The sequence below is a fragment of the Schistocerca serialis genome, chromosome 6 (assembly GCF_023864345.2).
Source record: "Schistocerca serialis cubense isolate TAMUIC-IGC-003099 chromosome 6, iqSchSeri2.2, whole genome shotgun sequence".
NCBI lineage: Eukaryota > Metazoa > Arthropoda > Insecta > Orthoptera > Acrididae > Schistocerca > Schistocerca serialis.
In genome coordinates, this window is record NC_064643.1 from 448,104,078 (window position 1) to 448,126,928 (window position 22,851).

At 39.8% G+C, this 22,851-nt stretch overlaps 1 protein-coding gene across 1 annotated transcript in view; it reads left to right on the forward strand.

Annotated features, from left to right (window-relative positions):
• Positions 1 to 12,707, forward strand: part of LOC126484913 (cilia- and flagella-associated protein 161-like) — a 188,498-nt gene extending 175,791 nt beyond the window's left edge. The window contains exon 6 of the mRNA XM_050108513.1: positions 12,394 to 12,707. Coding sequence (XP_049964470.1) covers positions 12,394 to 12,570 — 177 coding nt within the window. The 3' untranslated portion in view covers positions 12,571 to 12,707. The remainder of the gene's footprint in view (positions 1 to 12,393) is intronic.
• The last annotated feature ends 10,144 nt before the right edge of the window (positions 12,708 to 22,851 follow it).

Here is a 22,851-nt window from a genome sequence, read left to right on the forward strand (position 1 = left end):
CTGCTATACTCCAACAACATTTCCAGAGCCTCTTTGATTCAATGCCAAGGTCAAGGTGTGTAGCAGCAGCTATAGCCAACAGTGGTGATGACACTCAGTATTGATTTCATCATATTCCTCACTTCACATGGGACTGTATTTTCAATCCTGTGATCTTTGAACAACACGTCATCTCCTAAATCAATTTAATACTTGTCTTATTGTGTTAAACACTTAATGTAAGAGTATACCACTTAATGTGTAAATTATGGAAGCATTTTACATTTTTAAATTCGGGCAGTAATGAAATGAAACACTGAAAATCAAATTTTTGCTGCCCCTTGAAGCCATTAGATACACAACCTGCAACTGTAACTGGGTGACCATTGTAGCTGTTTAGTAACATAGATCACTGTCCTGACAGAATAAATATTTTTCAACAAGAAACTTTAGAAGATAACTGTGATCAAAACAAGACAGAAAAACCATCTACTTGTAGAAATTGGTATACTCTTGCAGAAGCTGCCAGAATAAATTGTTCTTTTAGTCAAGGTTCCTTTGCCAAATAGAAGAAAAGGAAGTGTTGCAGACAGTGCTATTGCACAAGGATTTGTTAGAAGTCTTAAGTATTAGATGAAAACTGGAGTGCTAAGTATGGCAGTAACAACTTGAAGTTAAAGGGGAGAGAGACTGGCAGCAGAAGCAAGTTTTTTTTATGGGAATATCTGTGCCAAACTAGGAAACTGTAATTTGCTCCACCAATAGATATGGTGGACCTCAATAGGCTGAGCAATCAGCATGTCTGAGAGTCACAGAGATGAGTTGGTTTCAATTCCCAGTACTTTCAGGTGTTTTTTCTTGCTGGAAAGGCTGGAACAGGGTGCACTCAACATCTGGGAGAGCAGATTGATGAGAAAATGCCTCTCCATACCACATTCCAGTGATGTGTTGTCAGAGAATGATATGATCTTTAGAGACTGATTGCAGAGTCAGTTATTCATTGTGATGACTCTCAACCTTGTTGATGCCTGGCCTGTAATTTCTGTATAAATAACCAGTGGAGGCCTGTAGCCTTTTGACTTACAGGGATAGTAAATCATTATTAAATTGTATGTATTCATTTTACTTACATAAACTGAACTATTTAAATACGATGAATGTCTGGATAGTAAGTAATGTTTCTCAAACCAAAATTTATTTTTACAAGAAAGAATCTTTCTTAAACTATTAAACTATTTTTCTACATAGTTGCCACCATTGTTCAGGCATTTGTCACTGTGGGAAACCAACATCTCTGTGCCCTCTTCATAGGAAGATGCCTCCAGTGAAGACAGCCGCTGCTGAACGCAGGATTTTTCTTGCACCATTTTGTGGTTATTGAGTTTCTTCCCGGAGGTGAAACCATCATTATGGTATGACAGTGTGAAACATAGAAAAAAGTTCAGTACACAATTCAAAACAAAAGGCATGGAAAGCTCAGCTGAGGCATTGTGCTGTTTCATGACAATGCACATCCCCATTCTGCTGGTGTTACTCAAACATCATTCACAAATTCAGTTAGGAGCAGTTTAATCACCCACCATATGGACCTGATCTCCCTCCTTCTCACTACCACTTGTTCTTGAACTGGAAGGGTAATTTTGGAGGAAGGCACTTTGTCAGTGTTCAGCAGTAACTGCATTCACTGATAGTATCTTTCTATGAAGAGGGCATAGAAAAGTTGCTTTCCTGCTATGACAGATATCTGAAGAATGGTGGCAACTATGTAGAAAAGGAGCTTAAGAAATGTTCTTCCTTGGAAAAATAGATTTCAGTATGAAAAAATGTTTTTATGATTTTTTTTCCAAAACAGTACTTACTTTCCAAATATTCCATGTATCTTTAAATTTTCTGTTTAATAATTTAACATTGTGAAGAATAAAATAAAATGAAAGAGCGAAAATGATAGAACTACTGGGAATTGAATCCCATCTTGTGAACTTTTAGTTTACACTCTTAACCATTTTGCTGCCACACTGTTTCAACATCTGATGCTCAAAATTTACTCATACTCTAGGCATAACATTTTAGAGAGCATTTTACTTCTTCCTATGGCCCACTCAGGTGACATATTCTAGGAACTTTAAGGGTCATCTACCTGCTTCTATTCACATAGTTTGAGCCAAATCAGTGAGCCTCAACTCACATCACCCTGTTAGATTTATGAGAGATCTACCTAACTCTTTAGATCTCATATTCTCATCCTAAGATCTACTGGAAAGGGGTCTATTTAGCAGACCATCTACAGAAAACACTTTCATAGTAAAAGGAGGTGGCATTTTCCCCTTTTGCTGTATTAATTTCATTTGTTCGTAACTAGTTTCAGCCTTCTAGGCAATTTCTCAAGTGATTTTGTCGTTCTGTAATAGAAAAATATGCCTCACCCTTGCATATTGAAATGACAGAATCTTTAAATTTGTGTTTTCTATTCATTTTTGTCCACAAATGCTCTCAAACTAACAAGACAGCCAATGTTTCAGTGTGTAAGGCATAGCTTTCTAATGGCCAGAAGGCTGAAACTAGTCACGAACAAATACAATTTATACAGGAAAAGTGGAAAATGCCACCTTCTTTTAAGAAACTCATTGCTGTGGTACCCACTATAAAGAGGGAAAAAAACTGTCATGCTAAATTTACTCATATACTTACCTTTTTTACGACCATCTATAGTCTTTTGACTTACAAGCAGAGTAATTGTAACTAAATTGAATGTATTAATTTTTACATTCATAGATTGAACTGTTTGAATATATTTAAACTTCATGATCAATTTTTTAAGGCTGCAAGGAGCAAAATGAAATAAAAAGAATCATGTTGGTGGCAGCATGAACCTAACATGGGCCAATGTATTGCCAGTCGGCATTCAATGTAGCTAACCACTCTCCCATGGAGTCGTTACTGAAATCACACCTCAAAAACCCCTCAGATTCTGCTCTTGCACAACATGTTACATGGAATTTCAAAGAAAAATACTGACCTAGTGCTGTGAGCAATGTAGCATTCACAGTGTTGGAAGGGATGATGTCACATCAGAGCGTGTGCAGTCAAAATCTTACAACTGCATCTCATTCTCTGAATTGATCCAGAGCATGGTGGACCATTTCAGCGCTCAACAATGGTTTCTTGTTATCATGGAGAGAGCACTACAAAACATGTTTTTGTCCTTTTTATTTGGATACCAGCAAACATTCAAATATAAACAGTGTAATTTCCATGTGATTTTACCTCCCAGTCAGAGAGAAATTTTATGTGATTCCGGGCTTGCATTTACAGAGAAATCACACAATTTTAGTGCGATGTTTACAGTGTGGTGTAGCACATTAGCACATGATAACCAGCCCCCAATGTAAAGTAGATTTCCCAGTTTTCCTCTAGGCAGCCCATCAGTAGGATGAGAGGAGGCGGAGGAGGCAAAGGCTCAGTCTCCATGGGGTTGTCCCGCGGTGTCGTGATAACACCCTCTGGTGGCTCCTGTGGCCACAGTGTCCTCGGGATACATGAATCAGGGGGAAAGAGACACAGAAGGATCACTGTGCACATGACAGTGGTAAGTTGATTGTGATGTTGATGGTGCAATCCGTATGGACCTGAAATGAGATACATGCAAGCACCAAGTCGTCAGACTATCTCACCCCGCACCCACCATCTGCTGCCACTAAAAACCCTATAAAACACAATATAATGCAGTGCAAAGCAATACCTGTGATCTTCCTTGGGCACCGGATGCTGAGGAGAGTGGAGCATGCGGAGTAGTGCTCAATGGCGACAAGACATGAGGCAATTCTGCCAGCAATGGTCCATCTCGTGTGTGCAAATGATAGGAGGAGAGAAAGAGTTGCAATGCTTGATCCCTGGTGTGTGTGGAGCGAAGTTTGGCCAACTGCTGCTTGAAGGTTCTGACAAAACATTCCAATTTGCTGTTTGACTGAGGATGGAATGGTGAACTAGTTAGATGCTGTATGCCATTGCGTTCACAGAATGTTTCACATTCATTTGACATGAACTGGAACTGAGGGCTGTTGTCTGACACTATGATTTCAGGTAAACCTTCGAGGCAAAAAATAGAGGACAACACCTGAATTGTGCTATGTGACATTGTCACATTCATTGGCACAGGAAAAGGAAACTTGCTATATGAGTCAACCACAATCAACCAATGAGTGTTCCAAAAAGGTCCCGCAAAGTCTATGTGCACACGTTGCCATAGTGATTGTGACTTAGGTCAAGCAGAGAATTTTTGTGGTGGAGCGGACTGATTTTCCACACATGCGTGACACTGTGACATCATCTGTCCTATTTGGGTGTCCATACCCTGCCAAGTACAGTGTCGACGCACTAACTGTTTCCCATGAACAGTCCCCCAGTGTCCTTGGTGAAATAACTGCAACGCTTCTGTTTGCAAAGCTGTAGGATCAACACACATGACTGTCCTCTGCCATTTTGTACAAGAATCACACCTTTCTGTATAGCGAGGCTATGTCAACATACAAACTATCAGCACACTAACAGAGTTCTTTATGTTATGCAAGTAACGAGGCCAAGATGTGCGAATGTATGTAAGCAAAATGCTCAAATCTGAATCAGCTTCCATGTCCTGTGCAATTTTCCTGTAGTTCAGTGGAAAAGATTGAAGCAATTCAGAATCCTGGGCATCGATGTGACAACAAGGTGCAGCAGAAGTTTCAAAGTCTGAATCAGGGCCAATCACAAGAACGTGAAAGTGTGTTAGCATTACCATGTTGCACTGTCAGACAATACACAATCTTGTACTGGTATTGAGATAACAACAAAGCCCATCTTTGCAATTTTTGGGCAGTTCGTACAGGAACTGGTTTTGTCGGATGAAACAAGGACTGCAAAGGGTTGTGATCCGTTACTAAGTAGAATTTTCTGCCATACAAATAGGGGTGGAATTTGGTGACACCTTACACAATAGCCAAAGCCTCTTTCTCAATTTGTGAATAGTTACACTGCGCTTTGGACAACACTTCTGATGTGAAAATGATAAGCCTGTCTGTATCACCAATTCTGTGTGAAAGCACTGCACCGATTCCGTAAGATCAAGCATCAACTTGCAGTACAACTGATTTGTCAGGATCAAAGTGAACTAAGCATTGATCACTGAGCAATGCATCTTTAAGTTTTTGAAAAGCTTGTTGACACTTGTCTGTCCAAACAAAGGGAACATTCTTGTGACGCAAGAGGTGCAATGGAGCTGTGATTTGTGCAGCATTCGGTATGAGCCGAATATAATAGTTCATTTTCCCTAAGACTGACTGCAATTCTGGGACATTGCAAGGAACTGGCAAATCTTGTATGGCTAAAAAATGTAACTGAAGGGGCTGTACACCTTAACTGTGTATGACATGACCAGGATACTGCAGCTCAGGTTTAAAAAAATCACACTTGTCCAGTCCACGCTTTAGTCCTGCATCAGATAACACACAAAACAAAGTACACAAATTTGTAATATGATCTTCAGGTGTATGACCTGCTACAACAATATTGTCCAAATAGTTTGAGCAGTTTGGCACTTGAGCAGTCAGCTGTTCCAAATACCATTCGAAAATGGCAGGTGTGGAAGCACTGCCAAAAGGCAAACACAAGTATTTAAACAAGCCCAAATGAGTATTCACTACACACACTTTTTGAGATTCTTCATCAAGCATTATTTGAAGATATGTGTCATACAAATCAGTTTTTGAGAAGTAGCAACCAGTGCCTAATCTGTCCATGATATCCTCTGGGTGTGGCAAGGGGTAAGTATCAATCACAGTTTGTGGGTTGACCATAGACTTACAGTCAACAGAGAGGTGAATGTGGCCTGAAGGGTTGGAGAGCAAAACCAGTGGACTTGCCCATTGGCTAGCTTGTATGGGCGCAATATCTCTGCTATCTTGCAATTCTTTAAGTTCAGCTGTGATGTTTTCCTGTAATGCAATGGGAACAGGTCTGGCATGGCAATATTTTGGCTGAGCATTGTATTTAGAGTAATATGTGCAACAAAATTGTTAGCCTTACCTAAACCTTCAGAAAAGAGTTCTGGGAATTCTTTCAGCAAGCTAGCTACACTGTCTTTTGCATGGAATGCAGACACTGGCAACACATTGTTCTGAATGTGAAAGCCAAACAAATCAAAGGAATCAAGACCAAATATGTTCTCACAATTGCGTGATTGTAGCACTGTACAAGTTACTGTTTGCGTATGCGAGCGATACTTGGCAGGCAAAGTACATTTTCTGGAAAAGGACTGTCTTGTCCATTACAAGCTGTCGGCTGCATACTAGTTTTAGACAGACGTGGGGAGCTTAACATTTCATATGTGTGATGATTCAGCAATGTAACAGAGGCACCTGTGTCCAGCTGAAATTTCCCACATTTCCCACAAAGAAGCAAATAAACATAAAGTTTGTTGGACTGGCTTAGCAGTGAAGAAACTGCTCACTTACTAGTTTTGCTAATGCCTGTTGCAGATTTTGATTATACTGCATTAATGATGTGGGCCTTTTGACTAGATTTTTGTGAGTGGGCCAAATTCTTATGTTTGTTCTGTTGCACACATATTGATTGTACATGCCCTTTCTTGCCACAGGCGTAACACTGTGCTTGTTGGGAGGGGCAGTCTTGGGATTTGTGCAATGAATAACACCGAGGGCATGACCTAATTCTGTTCACCTGTGTAGCCACCTGATTAGCAAGCTGCTTATGTGGTGTGGAGAGTTGTTTATGCGGCATGGTGAGTGCAAGTTGCTGCTGCCAAATGGGCCAGTCGCAAACGAGGGACTCAACCTGACATATTGCTGGCTGGTCAAATTTATCTGCTGACAGGATACCTGAATCGTACTGATCTAGTATTTGCACTACTTGCTGAAATGATGGATCAGAATGTTTCAAGATCTGTTCTCCGAGTTTGACATCAGTTACATTGTACATGATCGCAACTTAACATCTGAATATAAAGCACCACAAGCACATTTGAATTTGCATTTCCTCATCATACTCTGCAAACCTGTTACTCACATGCCATAAGTTTGTTCTGACTGTTTTTTACAATTAAGGAATCGATACCTAGCTGCTGCCACATTCGCTTGTTGGTCATAATAGTTAGCGAATCTACAACCTGATCGTATGAAAGTTCACTCAGAGTGGCACCAGGAAATAACTTCTGAGTGAGTCTCCATTGCACTTCCTACTGTGGACAATAAATTTGGGAGCTTCACAGTACCTGGTACTTTGTGAGCAATTTTGTGGGTTTCAAACTGTTGCAACCACTCGAGCCATTCCTCTTCTTGTTCATGAAACTGCTGAAAAGGCATTATAGCACTTGGAGCTGCTGTAGGTGGTGCTTGTGCTGCATTAGTAGTCTGGTTCACCAAGAGCTACTGTACCATGTTTAGCAGTGAGGATATTTGCTGGCTCTGCTGAAACATCTGTATTAGCTGCATTGCATCTAACGCTGGCAGCTGTGGCACCTGAGCAGGTGGTGGGGTATGTGGGGTGGGCATGTTGGAAGAGACAAATGCAATAAACAGAGAAGGCAAGCAAGAAATGTGAGTACAAAAGCAAAGAAAATTTCTGCAACACCCACCTGAAAACACTGATTAGCAAAAATGTGATAAGAGACCGTTAAAGCAAGTAAACACCCTTGCGAAGGAAAGACAAAGAGAATTAAGGCACCAGCAAAACACAAAAGAAAATTCAGTGGCCGTGAGGCACGTGGTGTTTGAATCCTCGTCGTCAATACTGTGTTCTGCCCACTCGTCCAGTATAGGGTGCCTAGGAAGCTGTTTTCTCAGATCGATAGACAACAATTCAGTCAAATCGTATTAATGGAGTTTATTACAGTAAGTTAAATTGACAATACTTAACTTTGTGTATTCACAAAGGTGTGTCACAAGCAATTGGCGACATGCATATAATCAATGTCCTTTAGTATATACAATTTCAATGCAAGCAAAACAGTTCAATTCATAAGTCATTTGTATGATGGCTTGTCTTCCACTCCAGCTAGGTGGCGAGACACTTACGTTCTCTTCGTGTAGAGGCCGCTCCTGTCTTGGTGTCAACCTAAAGAGAGGTCGTCAGCATACTACTGGCTGACGTCATCTCATAGCCCTCTCTGCTCTTCCATTTGATCGTCATGCCAGCACCTATTGTTATGCCGGAACAGGATCATGTCATGAAATGCTGATACAGCATCTTGGAATGAATCATGTTGCTGCTGAGTTCATCCCACAGATCATGACTCAAGACCAGAAAGACCTTTGCCTTGCAATCTGTGAAGAGCTTTTGGATTGCACAAATGAGAACATGTTCCTTTAGCGAATCATAACTGATGATGAGACAGTCTATGGTTATGATGTTGAGGCCAAGGTTCAGTCTTCACAATGGGTCAGGAAAGGTTCACCAAGACCCAAAAAAGCTCGTCATGTCAGGTCAAATGTCAAAAGCTTGCTGATAGCTTTCTTTGAGTTTGAAGGTTCATCATGAATTCATGCCACAGGTACATGTTGTGATGTCAATGAGAATAGGTGAGAAGGATGAGAAAATGTGAGAAGGAAACAGCCTGAAATGTGGCGAGACAATTCACAGCTCCTGCATCATGAAAATGCACCCTTACATTCATCCCTGTTGGTGCACGACTCTTGCACAAAAAATGAAATAACTGTGCTGCCTCATCCACTGTACTCCCCTGTGGACTTTTTTTATTTCCAAAGCTGAAAATCCCATTGAAAGGATGATGATTTGCAGTGATGGACGAGATAAAAGTGGTGCACCAAGACTGCTTCCAGAAGTGGAAATAGTGTTGGGAGCGGTGTATCAATTGTGGAGGAGAATATTTTGTGGGAAACTATCCACAATAAGTAAAAGGTTACTGTAGAAAAAATTTGTGGACAAAGTTCCAGAATTTTTTGAACAGACCTCATCTATCTAGCCCTCCACAAATTGCAAAGAAGTAATGAGTATCATTCGGTCTTTGAAATCCTCCAGCTTTACGAAGCATGATGACTGCAGTATTAATGCATTAAAATGTGTAGACAAAATGATAATGTAATAGAATCAGGCACCTTCCCAGCGATAGCTCATGTAACACCAACCTTTAAAAAAAAAGGTGTTGTTGTAGTGGTCTCCAGTCCTAAGACTGTGCAAGCTTCTTCATCTCCAAGTACCTACTGCAACCTACATCCTTCTGAACCCGTTTAGTGTACTCATGACTTGGTCTCCCTCTACGATTTTTACCCTCCATGCTTCCCTCCAGTACTAAATTGGTGATCCCTTGATTCCTCAGAATATACCCTACCAACCGATCCCTTCTTCTATTTAAGTTGTGCAACAAGTTTCTCTTCTCCCCAATTCTATTCAGGACCACCGCATTAGTTACGTGACCTACCCGTCTAATCTTCAGCATTCTTCTGTAGCACCACATTTTGAAAGCTTCTATTCTCTTCTTGTCTTAACTATTTATCGGCCATGTTTCACTTCCATACATGGCTACGATCCATACAAATACTTTCAGAAAAGATTTCCTGACACTTAAACCTATACTCGATGTTAACAAACTTCTCTTCTTCAGAAACGCTTTCCTTGCCATTGCCAGTCTACATTTTATATCCTCTCTACTTTGATCATTATCAATTATTTTGCTCCCCAAATAGCAAAACTCATTTACTACTTTAAGCGTCTCATTTCCTAATCTAATTCCCTCAGCATCACCCGACTTAATTCAACTACATTCCATTATCCTCATTATGCTTTTGTTGATGTTCATCTTATACCCTCCTTTCAACCACTGTCCATTCCGTTCAACTGCTCTTCTTAGGTCCTTTGCTGTCTCTGACAGAATTACAATGTCATCAGTGAACCTCAAAGTTTTTATTTCTTCTCCATGGATTTTAATACTTACTCCGAACTTTTGTTTCCTTTACTGCTTGCTCAATATATAGATTGAATAGCATCGGGGAGAGGCTACAACACTGTCTCACTCCCTTCTCAACCACTGCTTCCCTTTCATGTCCCTCGACTCTTATAACTGCCATCTGCTTTCTGTACAAATTGTAAATAGCCTTTCTCTCCCTGTATTTTACCCCTGCCACCTTCAGAATTTGAAAGAGAGTATTCCAGTCAACATTGTCTAAAGCTTTCCGTAAGTCTAAAAATGCTAGAAACGTAGGTTTTCCTTTCCTTAATCTTTCTTTAAACATAAGTTGTAGGGTCAGTATTGCCTCACATGTTCCAACATTTCTACGGAATCCAAACTGATCTTCTGCGAGGTCAGCTTCTACCAGTTTTTCGATTCGTCTGTAAAGAATTCATGTTAGTATTTTGCAGCTGTGACTTATTAAACTCATAGGTCAGTAATTTTCACATCTGTCAACACCTGCTTTCTTTGGGATTGGAATTATTATATTATTCTTGAAGTCTGAGGGAATTTCGCCTGTCTCATACATCTTGCTCACCACATGGTAGAGTTTTGTCAGGACTGGCTCTCCCAAGGCTGTCAGTAGTTCAAATAGAATGTTGTCTACTCCTGGGGCCTTGTTTTGTCATAGATCTTTGAGTGCTCTGTCAAACTCTTCATTCATTATTATATCTCCCATTCCATCCTCACCTACGTCCTCTTTCGACTCCACTGAGCTCTTTATATTCGTACAATTGGTTCTCTTTCCTCCGAAGGTCTCTTTAATTTTCCTGTAGGCAGTATATATGTGATATATGCCTCTACATCCTCACATTTATCCTCTAGCCGTCCCTGCTTAGCCATTTTGCACTTCCTGTTGATCTCGCTTTTGAGACGTTTGTATTCCTTTTTGCCTGCTTCATTTACTGCATTTTTATTTTTTCTCCTTTTGTCAATTAAATTCAGTATCTCTTCTGTTACCAAGGATTTCTACTAGCCCTCTTCTTTTTACCTACTTGATCCTCTGCTACCTTCACTATTTCATCTCTCAAAGCTACCCATTCTCCTTCTACTGTATTTCTTTCCCCTGTTCTTGTCAATCGTTCCCTAATGCTCTCTCTGAAACTCTCTCCAATCCCTGTTTCTTTCAGTTTATCCAGGTCCCATCTACTTAAATTCCTACCTTTCTGCAGTTACTTCAGTTTTAGTCTACAGTTTAGTCTGGTACCTTCAACCCCCACAAACCAACCAACCAGTCTACAGTCCATAACCAATAAATTGTGGTCAGAGTCCACATCTGCCCAAGGAAATGTCTTACAATTTAAAACCTGGAACCTAAATCTCTGTCTTACCATTATATAATCTATCTGAAACCTTCCAGTGTCTCCAGGCCTCTTCCATGTATACAACCTTCTTTCATGATCCTTAAACCAAGTTTTAGCTGTGATTAAGTTATGCTCTGTGCAAAATTATACCAGGCAGCTTCCTCTTTCATTCTTTACCTCCATGCCATATTCACGTACTACTTTTCCTTCTCTTCCTTTTCCTACTATCAAATTCCAGTCCCCCATGACTATTAATTTTTCGTCTTCCTTCACTATCTGAATAATTTCTTTTATCTCATCATACATTTCTTCAATCCCTTCATCATCTGTGGAGGTAGTTGGCATATATACTTGTACTACTGTGGTAGGCGTGGGCTTCGTGTCGATCTTGGCTACAATAATGCGTTCACTATGCTGTTCGCAGTAGCTCCTATATATATATATTTTTTTAATTGATTATTAAACCTACTCGTGCATTACCCTATTTGATTTTGTATTTATAACCCTGTATTCATCTGACCAGAAGTCTTGTACCTCCTGCTATCGAACTTCACTAATTCCCTCTATATCTAACTTTAATCTGTCCATCTGAATGGGGGACTATTTTACTTCCAGAATGTTTTACCCAAGAGGACACCATCATCATTTAGCCATACAGTAAAGCTGCATGCCCTTGGGAAACATTACAGCTGTGGGTGACAAATACAAAATTGAAAATGACAGTCCAATCTTAGTACTCACTGTTTTCTCAAAATTATTTTAAAAGTCATGTATAACAGTATTAAGTTTTCACAGCAAACCCAACCTAATCTTTGAAAATCAATATATATCAACGCCCGTCAGCAGCTGAAAGTATTAAATTAATTCTAATTTCATCTCCATGAAAAGGGCCTATAATATGCAGGATTAAACTTGTCTTTTAAACTCTGAAAAAGTAACACATCTGTGTAGGTAAGGATTGGTGCTGGCTTGAGAAGTTACAGTTTCTTGTTCCTTTTTTTCAAAGTAAATGCACTGCACAGTGCACTATTTAAAAAACTTTTAGGTTATAAAAATCACACATAATCCTTTTTCAAAATGAATTAATATTTTTAAATGATAAAACAAAACAATAAAAAAATGATGTCATTAGATAAACGTTTGTCATTACAGGAGTGTGAAGTATCAGTTCATACATGCAAAGATGCTCAAAGAAGAGAGACTGCAGAAAATCATTGGATGTTTGGTATTCAGAAGCCAGATGACATGAAAGTGGCGTGTTCAGAAGCTCCATCAACAACTGTTGAACAGCCAAAGGGTGAAAGTCAGCAGCCAGATCCTGAAGAATGACAGAGTCTAATATTTTCATTACTTCTGTGAAACATTTAGTTGTTTTGTATTCTTCATATTTGTATTGTGGCTCTGTAGAGAGAAATTTTTAAATATTGTTTATAAAAGGGCTAAGTTATACAGGCAGTAGTTGTGTTGCTTACATATGTGCCTTAAATGATTTTGCAGCACAATTTAAATACTTTAGGTCAAAAGAGACCGCTCATGGTAAAGCAGAGCTGTTGAGTTGGTAGGCGTACACAAAGAAAGAAAGCTTGCTAGTTTTCAGTGTTATCCTTTGATGACCTAGAGTGAAATACACAAACACACTCACACAAACACGCTCACACTCACACAAACACATACACATGCCTATGCTCCTACATGGTACTGGCTAGACTAACAGTGCCAATGCTGTTCTGCAGCAAGTGTACTGGGTGTGGTAGAGGCAGTGTCATGTGCGGTGGGTAGAGGGAGAGGCAGGCAGGAGGCCAGGGGAGAGGCTGTGCTTGAGTGGCTAGCAGCACAGAAGGAGACTCCTGTTTGCCTGCTGGCAATGCAGGAGGGAGAGGTGGCAAGTGTATGGGCTTGCACAATTGTAGTGGCCAGTTGGAAATGGCACATGGTGCGGGCGACCTGGGGATGTGAATTTGGAGGGAATGACCAGATGGAGGAAGGGGAAACTGTTGGGTGGGGGGTTTGGGGACAGTGGGTTACCTGAGATTGAGACCACAATGATTATAGGGTGGAGGTTGTATTGTAAGTTTAACTCCCACCTGTGTAGCCCAGAGAAGCTGGTGGCAGGGGGAAGGATCCAGAAGGCTTGGTTTGTGAAGGAGCCTTTGAAGTTGAGCATGTTGTGCTTAGCTGCATAATGTGCCACTGGTTGGTCAACTTTGTCCTTGACAACAGTCTGGCAGTGGCCTTTCATCCCCATGGACATCTTGGTGATAGTCACACCAGTGTAAAATGCTGTGCAGTGTTTGCAGCAGAGTTGGTAAATGACATGGCTGCTTTCACAGGGTGCCCGACCTCTGATGAGGTTGCCTTGATCTGCCACGGGGTATGATTCCTACGTCAAGTCAAGAGGCTGGGAGTGGGATTGCCATAGGAATGGACTAGAATGTTGTGTAGGTTGAGTGGGTAACGGAACACCATTTTAGGAGGGTGGGATGGGTCTGGGGTAGGATGTTCCTCATATCGGGGAATGGCAAGAGGTAATGAAAGCCCTGACCCCTTGGCTGTTCCAGTCCAAGGGGGTAATGGCTGATAAGGTGGGCACTCCTTTGTAGCTGATTCTTGGGGGTAGTGGGAGGATATGGCACAGGAAATCTGTTTGTGGAGTAGGTTTTGGGGAGCTGTCGCCTGTTTGTGAGGTCTTCGGCATACTGGGCAAGGGAGTTCTCATTGCTGCAGAAACATTGTCCATTGGTGGCTGGGGGGGGGGGGGGGGGGGGGTTGATGTAGAAGGGATGGCAGCTGGCAGCTGTACTATAACTGAAACGGACATCCCAAGATCCTCTCCACCCCTCCTAAAGTAATGTTCTGTCACCTGTCCAATCTACATGACACCTCCCAACACCTTGACACAGAAATCACATCTCTGTGGCAGACCAAGGTGCAAGATCTGCTCGGACACCAGCCCGTCACTTCCTACTCCAGTCCTGTTGCAGGCTAGCCACTTGTGAAAGCAGCCATGTCATTTACCAACTCTGCTGTAAACACTGCACAGCCGTACCAAATGTTGGTATAACTAACAAATGTTGGTATGACCATCAAACTGTTGTCTAGAACAAAGTTGACCACCTGAGGCACAACATGGAGCTGAGCACAAGAGACTCAACTTCAATGGCTGCTTCACAACCCAAGCCATCTATATAGTTCCCTCAACCAACAGCTTCTCTGAACTACACAGATGGGAGTGGTTCTTAAAAATTATCCTCTGCTTCTGTAATCATCCTGGTCTCAATCTCAGGTAACTTACTGTCCCCACACCCTCCATCCAGCAGTTTCTCCTCCTTCATCCTGTCATTCCCTCCCAATTCGTGTCTCCAGATCGCCTTCAGTACGTGCCTCTTTTCATCGGCCACTATAATCATGCCGGTCCATATACATGCCATCCTTCCCTCCTGCACTCCTAGCAGCCAAACCAGGCAACACCCTCCAAACCCCTAGCCACCTACCCCAAATCCTCTTCTTGCCTCCTACCTCCCTCTCCCTCTACCCACCCCACCTAACACTATCCTAACCACAACCACTCCATCTGCTGAAAAATAGCATTGTGGCAATGTCAGTCTAACAATGTAGGCATGTGTGTGTGTGTTTGTGTGTGTGTGTGTGTGTGTGTGTATGTGTGTGTGTGTGTGTGAAAGGATAACTCCAAAAGCTGTCAAGTTTTCTTTCTTTGTGTTTGCCTATCGACAACTCATTGCTTCTGCTTTTCAGTGAGTGATCTCCTTTAATCCTAAAGTATTCACATTCCACAAGAACTTTACTACTACATTTGCAGAAAAATTACTTGTCATGCATAATGCGTATTTAAAGAGGTAATGAAATACTAATGTGTGGTTACAAAGGTGAGTAACTGAAACTATTGTTTTCATTATGGTGCAAGCCACATCCCAGTTCAGATTTATACATGGTCTGGGCTTGAAAACATGTTATGCTGTATTTTACATATTAACTGGCTGCTTTGCAGGTGTTTCAGTAGTCCATAAGTGATCATCACTGTTTTATATACTTTTAATGGATGCTAAGAATGATTTAAGCAAACTGTTGACTTACAGGCAAACAACCCATAAGCATTTGAAAATGAGAAAGTGGCTGGCAAAAATTTTGCAATTATGTCTTCATAATTGGAAGTAGATTGATGCTTGCTATCAAGGAAAATAAGACTCTGGAATAACACAAATGTTCGTCTAAACAGTGCAAAACCCAGTTGTCCTTAAGTGCAGTGAAAACTAACAGAAGAATGGACAAAAATGTCATTGGGTTTCTTCGTGAACACCTTCATTTCCAAAGTGGTACAATGAAAAATATAATGAAAGAGACACTTTAAAACAGAAAAAGTAACAAATGGGCTTTTTGGTACTTTGCACAAAAGACTTAATCAGCAAGACCAATCAGCTAGACCAAATGGTTGGCATAATGAAAAGGTTGAAAAATAGAAATATTTGAATGCGATGTAAAAAAGAATGCTTGTCTACAAATGTTTCAGAGTTGTCAAAAAAAAAATGAAAAGCAACAATTGTAAAATTATGTTTTCTTACAGAACTGAAAGCGAAGAGAAGTCCTGAAGCAATAATTTATACATTGCCTCCTCATTGTTAACATTTTCATGACACATAAAAGTAAAAACTAAAATGTTAATTATTGTTGTTGTTGTGGTCTTCAGTCCTGAGACTGGTTTGATGCAGCTCTCCATGCTACTCTATCCTGTGCAAGCTTCTTCATCTCCCAGTACCTACTGCAGCCTACATCTTTCTGAATCTGCTTAATGTGTTCATCTCTTGGTCTCCCTCTATGATTTTTATCCTCCACGCTGCCCTCCAGCACTAAATTGGTGATCCGTTGATGCCTCAGAACATGTCCTACAAACCGATCCCTTCTTCTAGTCAAGTTGTGCCACAAATTTCTCTTCTCTCCAATTCTATTCAATACATCCTCATTAGTTATGTGATCTACCCATCTAATCTTCAGCATTCTTCTGTAGCACCACATTTCAAAAGCTTCTATTCTCATCTTGTCTTCACTATTTATCACTTCTATACATGGCTACCTTTCATACAAGTACTTTCAGAAATGACTTCCTGACACATAAATCAATACTCGATGTTAACAAATTTCTCTTCTTCAGAAATGCTTTCCTTGCCATTGCCAGTCTACATTTTATATCCTCTCTACTTCAACCATAATCAGTTATTTTGCTCCCCAAATAGCAAAACTCCTTTACTACTTTAAGTGTCTCATTTCCTAATCTAATTCCCTCAGCATCACCCGACTTAATTCAACTACATTCCATTATCCTCGTTATGCTTTTGTTGATGTTCATCTTATACCCTCCTTTCAACCACTGTCCATTCCGTTCAACTGCTCTTCTAGGTCCTTTGCTGTCTCTGACAGAATTACAATGTCATCAGCGAACCTCAAAGTTTTTATTTCTTCTCCATGGATTTTAATACTTACTCCGAACTTTTGTTTCCTTTACTGCATGCTCAATATATAGATTGAGTAGCATCGGGGAGAGGCTACAACCCTGTCTCACTCCCTTCTCAACCACTGCTTCCCTTTCATGTCCCTCGACTCTTATAACTGCCATCTGCTTTCTGTACAAATTGTAAATAGCCTTTCGCTCCCTGTATTTTACCCCTGCCACCTTCAGAATTTGAAAGAAGAGTATTCCGGTCAACATTGTCTAAAGCTTTCCGTACGTCTAAAAATGCTAGAAACATAGGTTTTCCTTTCCTTAATCTTTCTTTTAACATAAGTTGTAGGGTCAGTATTGCCTCACATGTTCCAACATTTCTACGGAATCCAAACTGATCTTCCGCGAGGTCGGTTTCTACCAGTTTTTCGATTCGTCTGTAAAGAATTCATGTTAGTATTTTGCAGCTGTGACTTATTAAACTCATAGGTCAGTAATTTTCACATCTGTCAATACCTGCTTTTTTTGGGATTGGAATTATTATATTATTCTTGAAGTCTGAGGGAATTTCGCCTGTCTCATACATCTTGCTCATCTGATGGTTATTGTTATTAATTCTTTCCTTTCTCAGATGTTATGTCTGGTTAAAAAGTACAAGTGACATGGACCTTGATCAAGCATGACTTCCTTTTAACTGTACAGTATATGTTACATTGCATTTAGGAACTTTTGGGTAATTGAAAATGTATCAATAATTACAGATTTCTGAAGTTGTATATATACCTTTGGCTGCAGCTGTATTGCGTTGATGTACTGGTGGATATTGTGTGGTATGACTCCTGTAGTTGATAGTATAATTGGTATAATGTCAACTTTATCCTGATGCCACATGCCCTTGACTTCCTCAGCCAGTTGGATGTATTTTTCAATTTTTTCTCCGTTTGCTTCTGTATATTTGTTGTATTGGGAATGGATATTTCAATTAATTGTGTTAATTTCTTCTTTTCATTGGTGAATATGATGTCAGGTTTGTTATGTGTTGTTTTATCTGTTATAATGGTTCTGTTCTAGTATAATTTGTATTCATCATTCTCCAGTACATTTTGTGGTGCATACTTGTATGTGGGAACGTGTTGTTTTATTAGTTTATGTTGTATGGCAAGTTGTTGATGTATTATTTTTGATACACTGTCATGTCTTCTGGTGTATTCTGTATTTGCTAGTATTGAAAACCTGCTTGTGATGTGACCTACTGTTTCTATTTGTAGTTTGCAAAGTCTGTATTTATCTGTTGTGGTATTGGGATCTTTAATAATCCGCTTGCTGTAATATCTGGTGTTTATTGTTTGATCCTGTATTGCAATCATGAATCCTTCTGTCTCACTGTATAAATTGCCTTTTCTTAGCCATGTGTTGGATGCGTCTTGATCGATGTGAGGCTTTGATAGATGATGCGGGTGCTTGCCATGTATTGTTTTCTGTTTCCAGTTTACTTTCTTGGTATCTGTTGATGTTATGTGATCTAAAGGGTTGTAGAAGTGGTTATGAAATTGCAATGGTGTAGCTGATGTATTTATATGAGTGATTGCTTTGTGTATTTTGCTAGTTTCTGCTCATTCTATAAAGAATTTTCTTAAATTTTCTACCTGTCCAAAATGTAGGTTTTTTATGTCAGTAAATCCCCTTCGTCCTTCCTTTCTGCTTAATGTGAATCTTTCTGTTGCTGAATGTATGTGATGTATTCTATGTTTGTGGCATTGTGATCGTGTAAGTGTATTGAGTGCTTCTAGGTCTGTGTTACTCCATTTCACTACTCCAAATGAGTAGGTCAATATTGGTATAGCATAAGTATTTATAGCTTTTGTCTTGTTTCTTGCTGTCAATTCTGTTTTCAGTATTTTTGTTAGTCTTTGTCTTTATTTTTCTTTTAGTTCTTCTTTAATATTTGTGTTATCTATTCCTATTTTTTGTCTGTATCCTAGATATTTATAGGCATCTGTTTTTCCCATCGCTTCTATGCAGTCGCTGTGGTTATCCAATATGTAATCTTCTGGTCTAGTGTGTTTTCCTTTGACTATGCTATTTTTCTTACATTTGTCTGTTCCAAAAGCCATATTTATATCATTGCTGAATACTTCTGTTATCTTTAGTAATTGGTTGAGTTGTTGATTTGTTGCTGCCAGTAGTGTTAGATGATCCGTGTGTAGCAAATGTGTGATTTTGTGTTGGTATGTTCCAGTACTATTATATCCATAATTTGTATTATTTAGCATGTTGGATAGTGGGTTCAGAGCAAGGCAGAACCAGAAAGGACTTAATGAATCTCCTTGGTATATTCCACACTTAATCTGTATTGGCTGTGATGTGATATTATTTGAATTTGTTTGGATATTAAGTGTGTTTTTCAAATTTTTCATTTCTATGTTTAGGAACTGTATCAAATTAGAATCTACTTTGTATATTTCCAATATTTGTTGTAACCATGAGTGGGGTACACTATCAAAAGCTTTTTGGTAATCAATGTATGCATAGTGTAGCGACCTTTGTTTAGTTTTAGCTTGATATGTCACCTCTGCATCTATTATCAGTTGCTCTCTACATCCTCATGCTCCTTTGCAGCAGCCGTTTTGTTCCTCATTTATAATTTTGTTCTGTGTTGTATGTGTCATCAATTTCTGTGTAATGACTGAACTTAATATTTTGTATATTGTTGGTACGCATGTTATGGGGCGATATTTTTCTAGGTTTGCTGTGTCTGCTTGATCTTTAGGTTTCAGATGAGTTATTCCTTGTGTAAGTGTATCAGGGACTGTGTATGGGTCTGCAATGTAACTGTTAAATAATTTATATCTAAAAACAAAGATGATGTGATTTACCAAACGAAAGCGCTGGCAGGTTGATAGACACACAAACAAACACAAACATACACACAAAATTCAAGCTTTCGCAACCAACGGTTGCTTCATCAGGAAAGAGGAAAGGAGAGGGAAAGACGAAAGGATGTGGGTTTTAAGGGAGAGGGTAAGGAGTCATTCCAATCCCGGGAGCGGAAAGACTTGCAGACACAAGCCGCTTGTGTCTATGTATGTGCGGATGGATATGTGTGTGTATGCGAGTGTATACCTGTCCTTTTTTCCCCCTAAGGTAAGTCTTTCCACTCCTGGGATTGGAATGACTCCTTACCCTCTCCCTTAAAACCCACATCCTTTCCCTTTTCCCTCTCTTTCCTGATGAAGCAACCGTTGGTTGCGAAAGCTTGAATTTTGTGTGTATGTTTGTGTTTGTTTGTGTGTCTATCAACCTGCCAGTGCTTTCGTTTGGTAAGTCACATCATCTTTGTTTTTAGGTATATTTTTCCCATGTGGAATGTTTCCCTCTATTATATGTTAAATAATTTAGTTAGATGTGAATGTGTTGAGGTGAACTTCTTTAGCCAGAAATTTGCTATTTTATCTTTTCCAGGGGCTTTCCATTTGTGCATAGAATTAATTACTCGGGGGACTTCATGTTGCAAAATTATCACTTCAGGCATTTGTGGTATCGTCTTGTACGTCTCTGTTTCTGCTTGTATCCACCATGCATGTCTGTTATGTTGTACTGGGTTTGACCATACGTTGCTCCAGAAGTGTTCCATGTCTGTTATGTTTGGTGGATTGTCTATTTTAATGTGTGTGTTATCTATTTACTGTCTGGTAAAATTTCTTTTGGTTTGTGTTGAATGTTTGGTTTTGTTTCCTTCTATTTTAACTTTTTTTGTATCTTCTAAGTCGTTTGGCCAATGCTTGTAACTTCTGCTTCTTTTCATCTAATTGCTCTATCACTTCTTGTTGTGAGATTTTACCTAACCTTTTTCGTTTTTGTCATATATTTCATTTCTTATAAATTGTGTTAGCTGTCCGATGTCTTTTCTCAGTTTTTCTATTCTGATCTGTAGCCTGTGTTGCCATGCTGGTTGTGTGGGTTTCTTCTGTGTGTTGGTTGGTTCTGATCTCTGCCTAGTGTGTACATTTAGTGTAGTGAGCGCTCCTATATAAACCAGTAGTTGTAACTCTTCCATAGTTGTATTTTCATTTATTTTGTTGTGTATGATTGTGTTGATAGCTGTTATTGTTGTTTCAACTTGTGGGTTATTTGGTGGTCTATGCGAGAATGGTGTAATGTCTGTATTTGTGTCTTTGTATTCTATATATGTCAGCTGAAATTTTTCTTCCATATCTAACATGTGTGTCACTTCGTGTTCTATTTGTGCTTGTTCTGGCGGCTGTCTTAAGAATTTGTTTTCCTCTGTTTGTTTAATTGATGCGTGTTGTTCTTTGTTTGTTTGCTCTGGGATATTTGAGTCCATTACTGTATTTTCTTCTTCTTCTGATTGCACATTATTTTGTTCCAGTATTTGTTGTACTTGTTGTTTGATGTTTTCTAATTCTGACTGGGGTATCCTGTTGTTTTTGATTATTACACGGATAGTGTAACTGGAAATTTGGCTGAAATCATGTCACTGTTATTGCGATCTTAAGTCAGAAGATTGATTTCATGTAGCTCTCAATGCTAGTCTATCCTGTGCAAGCCTCTTCACTTCTGTATAAGTATCACAACCAGCATCCATTTGAACCTGCTTACTGAAATGAAGTCCTGGTCTCTCTCTATAATTTTTATCATCGACACTTCAACCATTACCAGAGTAACAATTTCTTGGTTTTTCAGGGGGTATCCTATCAGCTGATTCTGTCTTTTAGTCAAGTAATGCCTCAAATTTGTTTTCTTCCCAATTTCAGTGCACTACCTCCTCTTTTGTTATTCTATCCACTCATTTAATTTTCAGCATTCTGCTGTAGCACTCCATTCAAAAGCTTCCATTCACTCCGTGTTTGAACTGTTTATTGTTCACATTTCACTTCAATATAAGGCTACACTCCAGACAAATAGATTTAGTAAGGTCATCCTAATACTGAAATTGATATTAGATGTTAACAAATTCCCCTTTTTCATAAATACTTTTTGTACTGTTGCCAGTCTGAATTTTATATCCTCTCTACTGTGGCCTTCATCAGTTATTTTACTCCCCAAATAGTAGAATTGTATCTACTTCTTTTAATATCTCATTTCCTAATCTATTCCCTCAGCATCACTTGTTTTAATTCAGCTACATGGAGATAAAACATCGTCAACAGTGATCCCAGTATCAGCACCAGGCAGGTAGCCTGCCAACGCAGGGTAAGCCAGAAAACTGCGTGGACCATTATCCACAACAACTGCCACTGTCCATATCACTAACAGTGTGAAGTTGCATCCATGATGACAGTTTTATTGGTGGTTTGTCACACAGGCCGCTGTGGTGCTGGATTTCTGTCATCCACATTATTCACAGATGAGGCTACTTTTACAAGGGGCTGTATCATCAACCATCACAACACCATTCAAAACATACACCTGTGGACTGCAGAGAATCTCCATAGTGTGGTGGCAGTGAACCATTAGTACTGACTCAGCCTTTATGTGAGGGCTGTGATTATTAGTGATCGCCTCATGGAACCAGTCATCTATCCACAACCCTTCACAGGTGAAAAATATATACACTTCCTCTGGCTGATCCTGCATCCCTGCTGGCAGATGTGCCTTTGGTGATGGTCACTACCTGATGGTGTTCCAGCTCACTGCTTCCTTCAGTGTGGAGCTAAAATACTAGTACAGACGGAACATGCCCACTTGTCTAATGTGTTCTTATGTGTGCTTTCAGTCATTGAAAACTGCACTGTCAATGAGCTTTCATCTCCATCCCCATCAAGTGGGTGTACCTCCCTGGGAACACATTTTTGGCCATATGTTCATATGATCTTTCTTGCTCCTTATCCTCTCAGGGATCATTTCCTGCAGTTTGTCTCCGTTTAGCAAAATCACCCTGTATATTCCTTCCAACTTTCAGCCTTCGTATTGTTGCTTAGCACTGCCTTGTCATCTGAGTTCTTGATATTCATGCAGTTGCTTCCCTTTTCTCTATGATCTCTTTAGTTTCCTGTTGCCATGCATTCTCTTACAGACTTGCATTTGCCCTCTTGTCATTCCTGCTTAGCCATTTTGCACTTTGTCAGCCTCATTTTTTAGACATAGGTATTCCATTTCACCCACTTCATTTGCTGCAGTTTTATATTTTCTGTTTT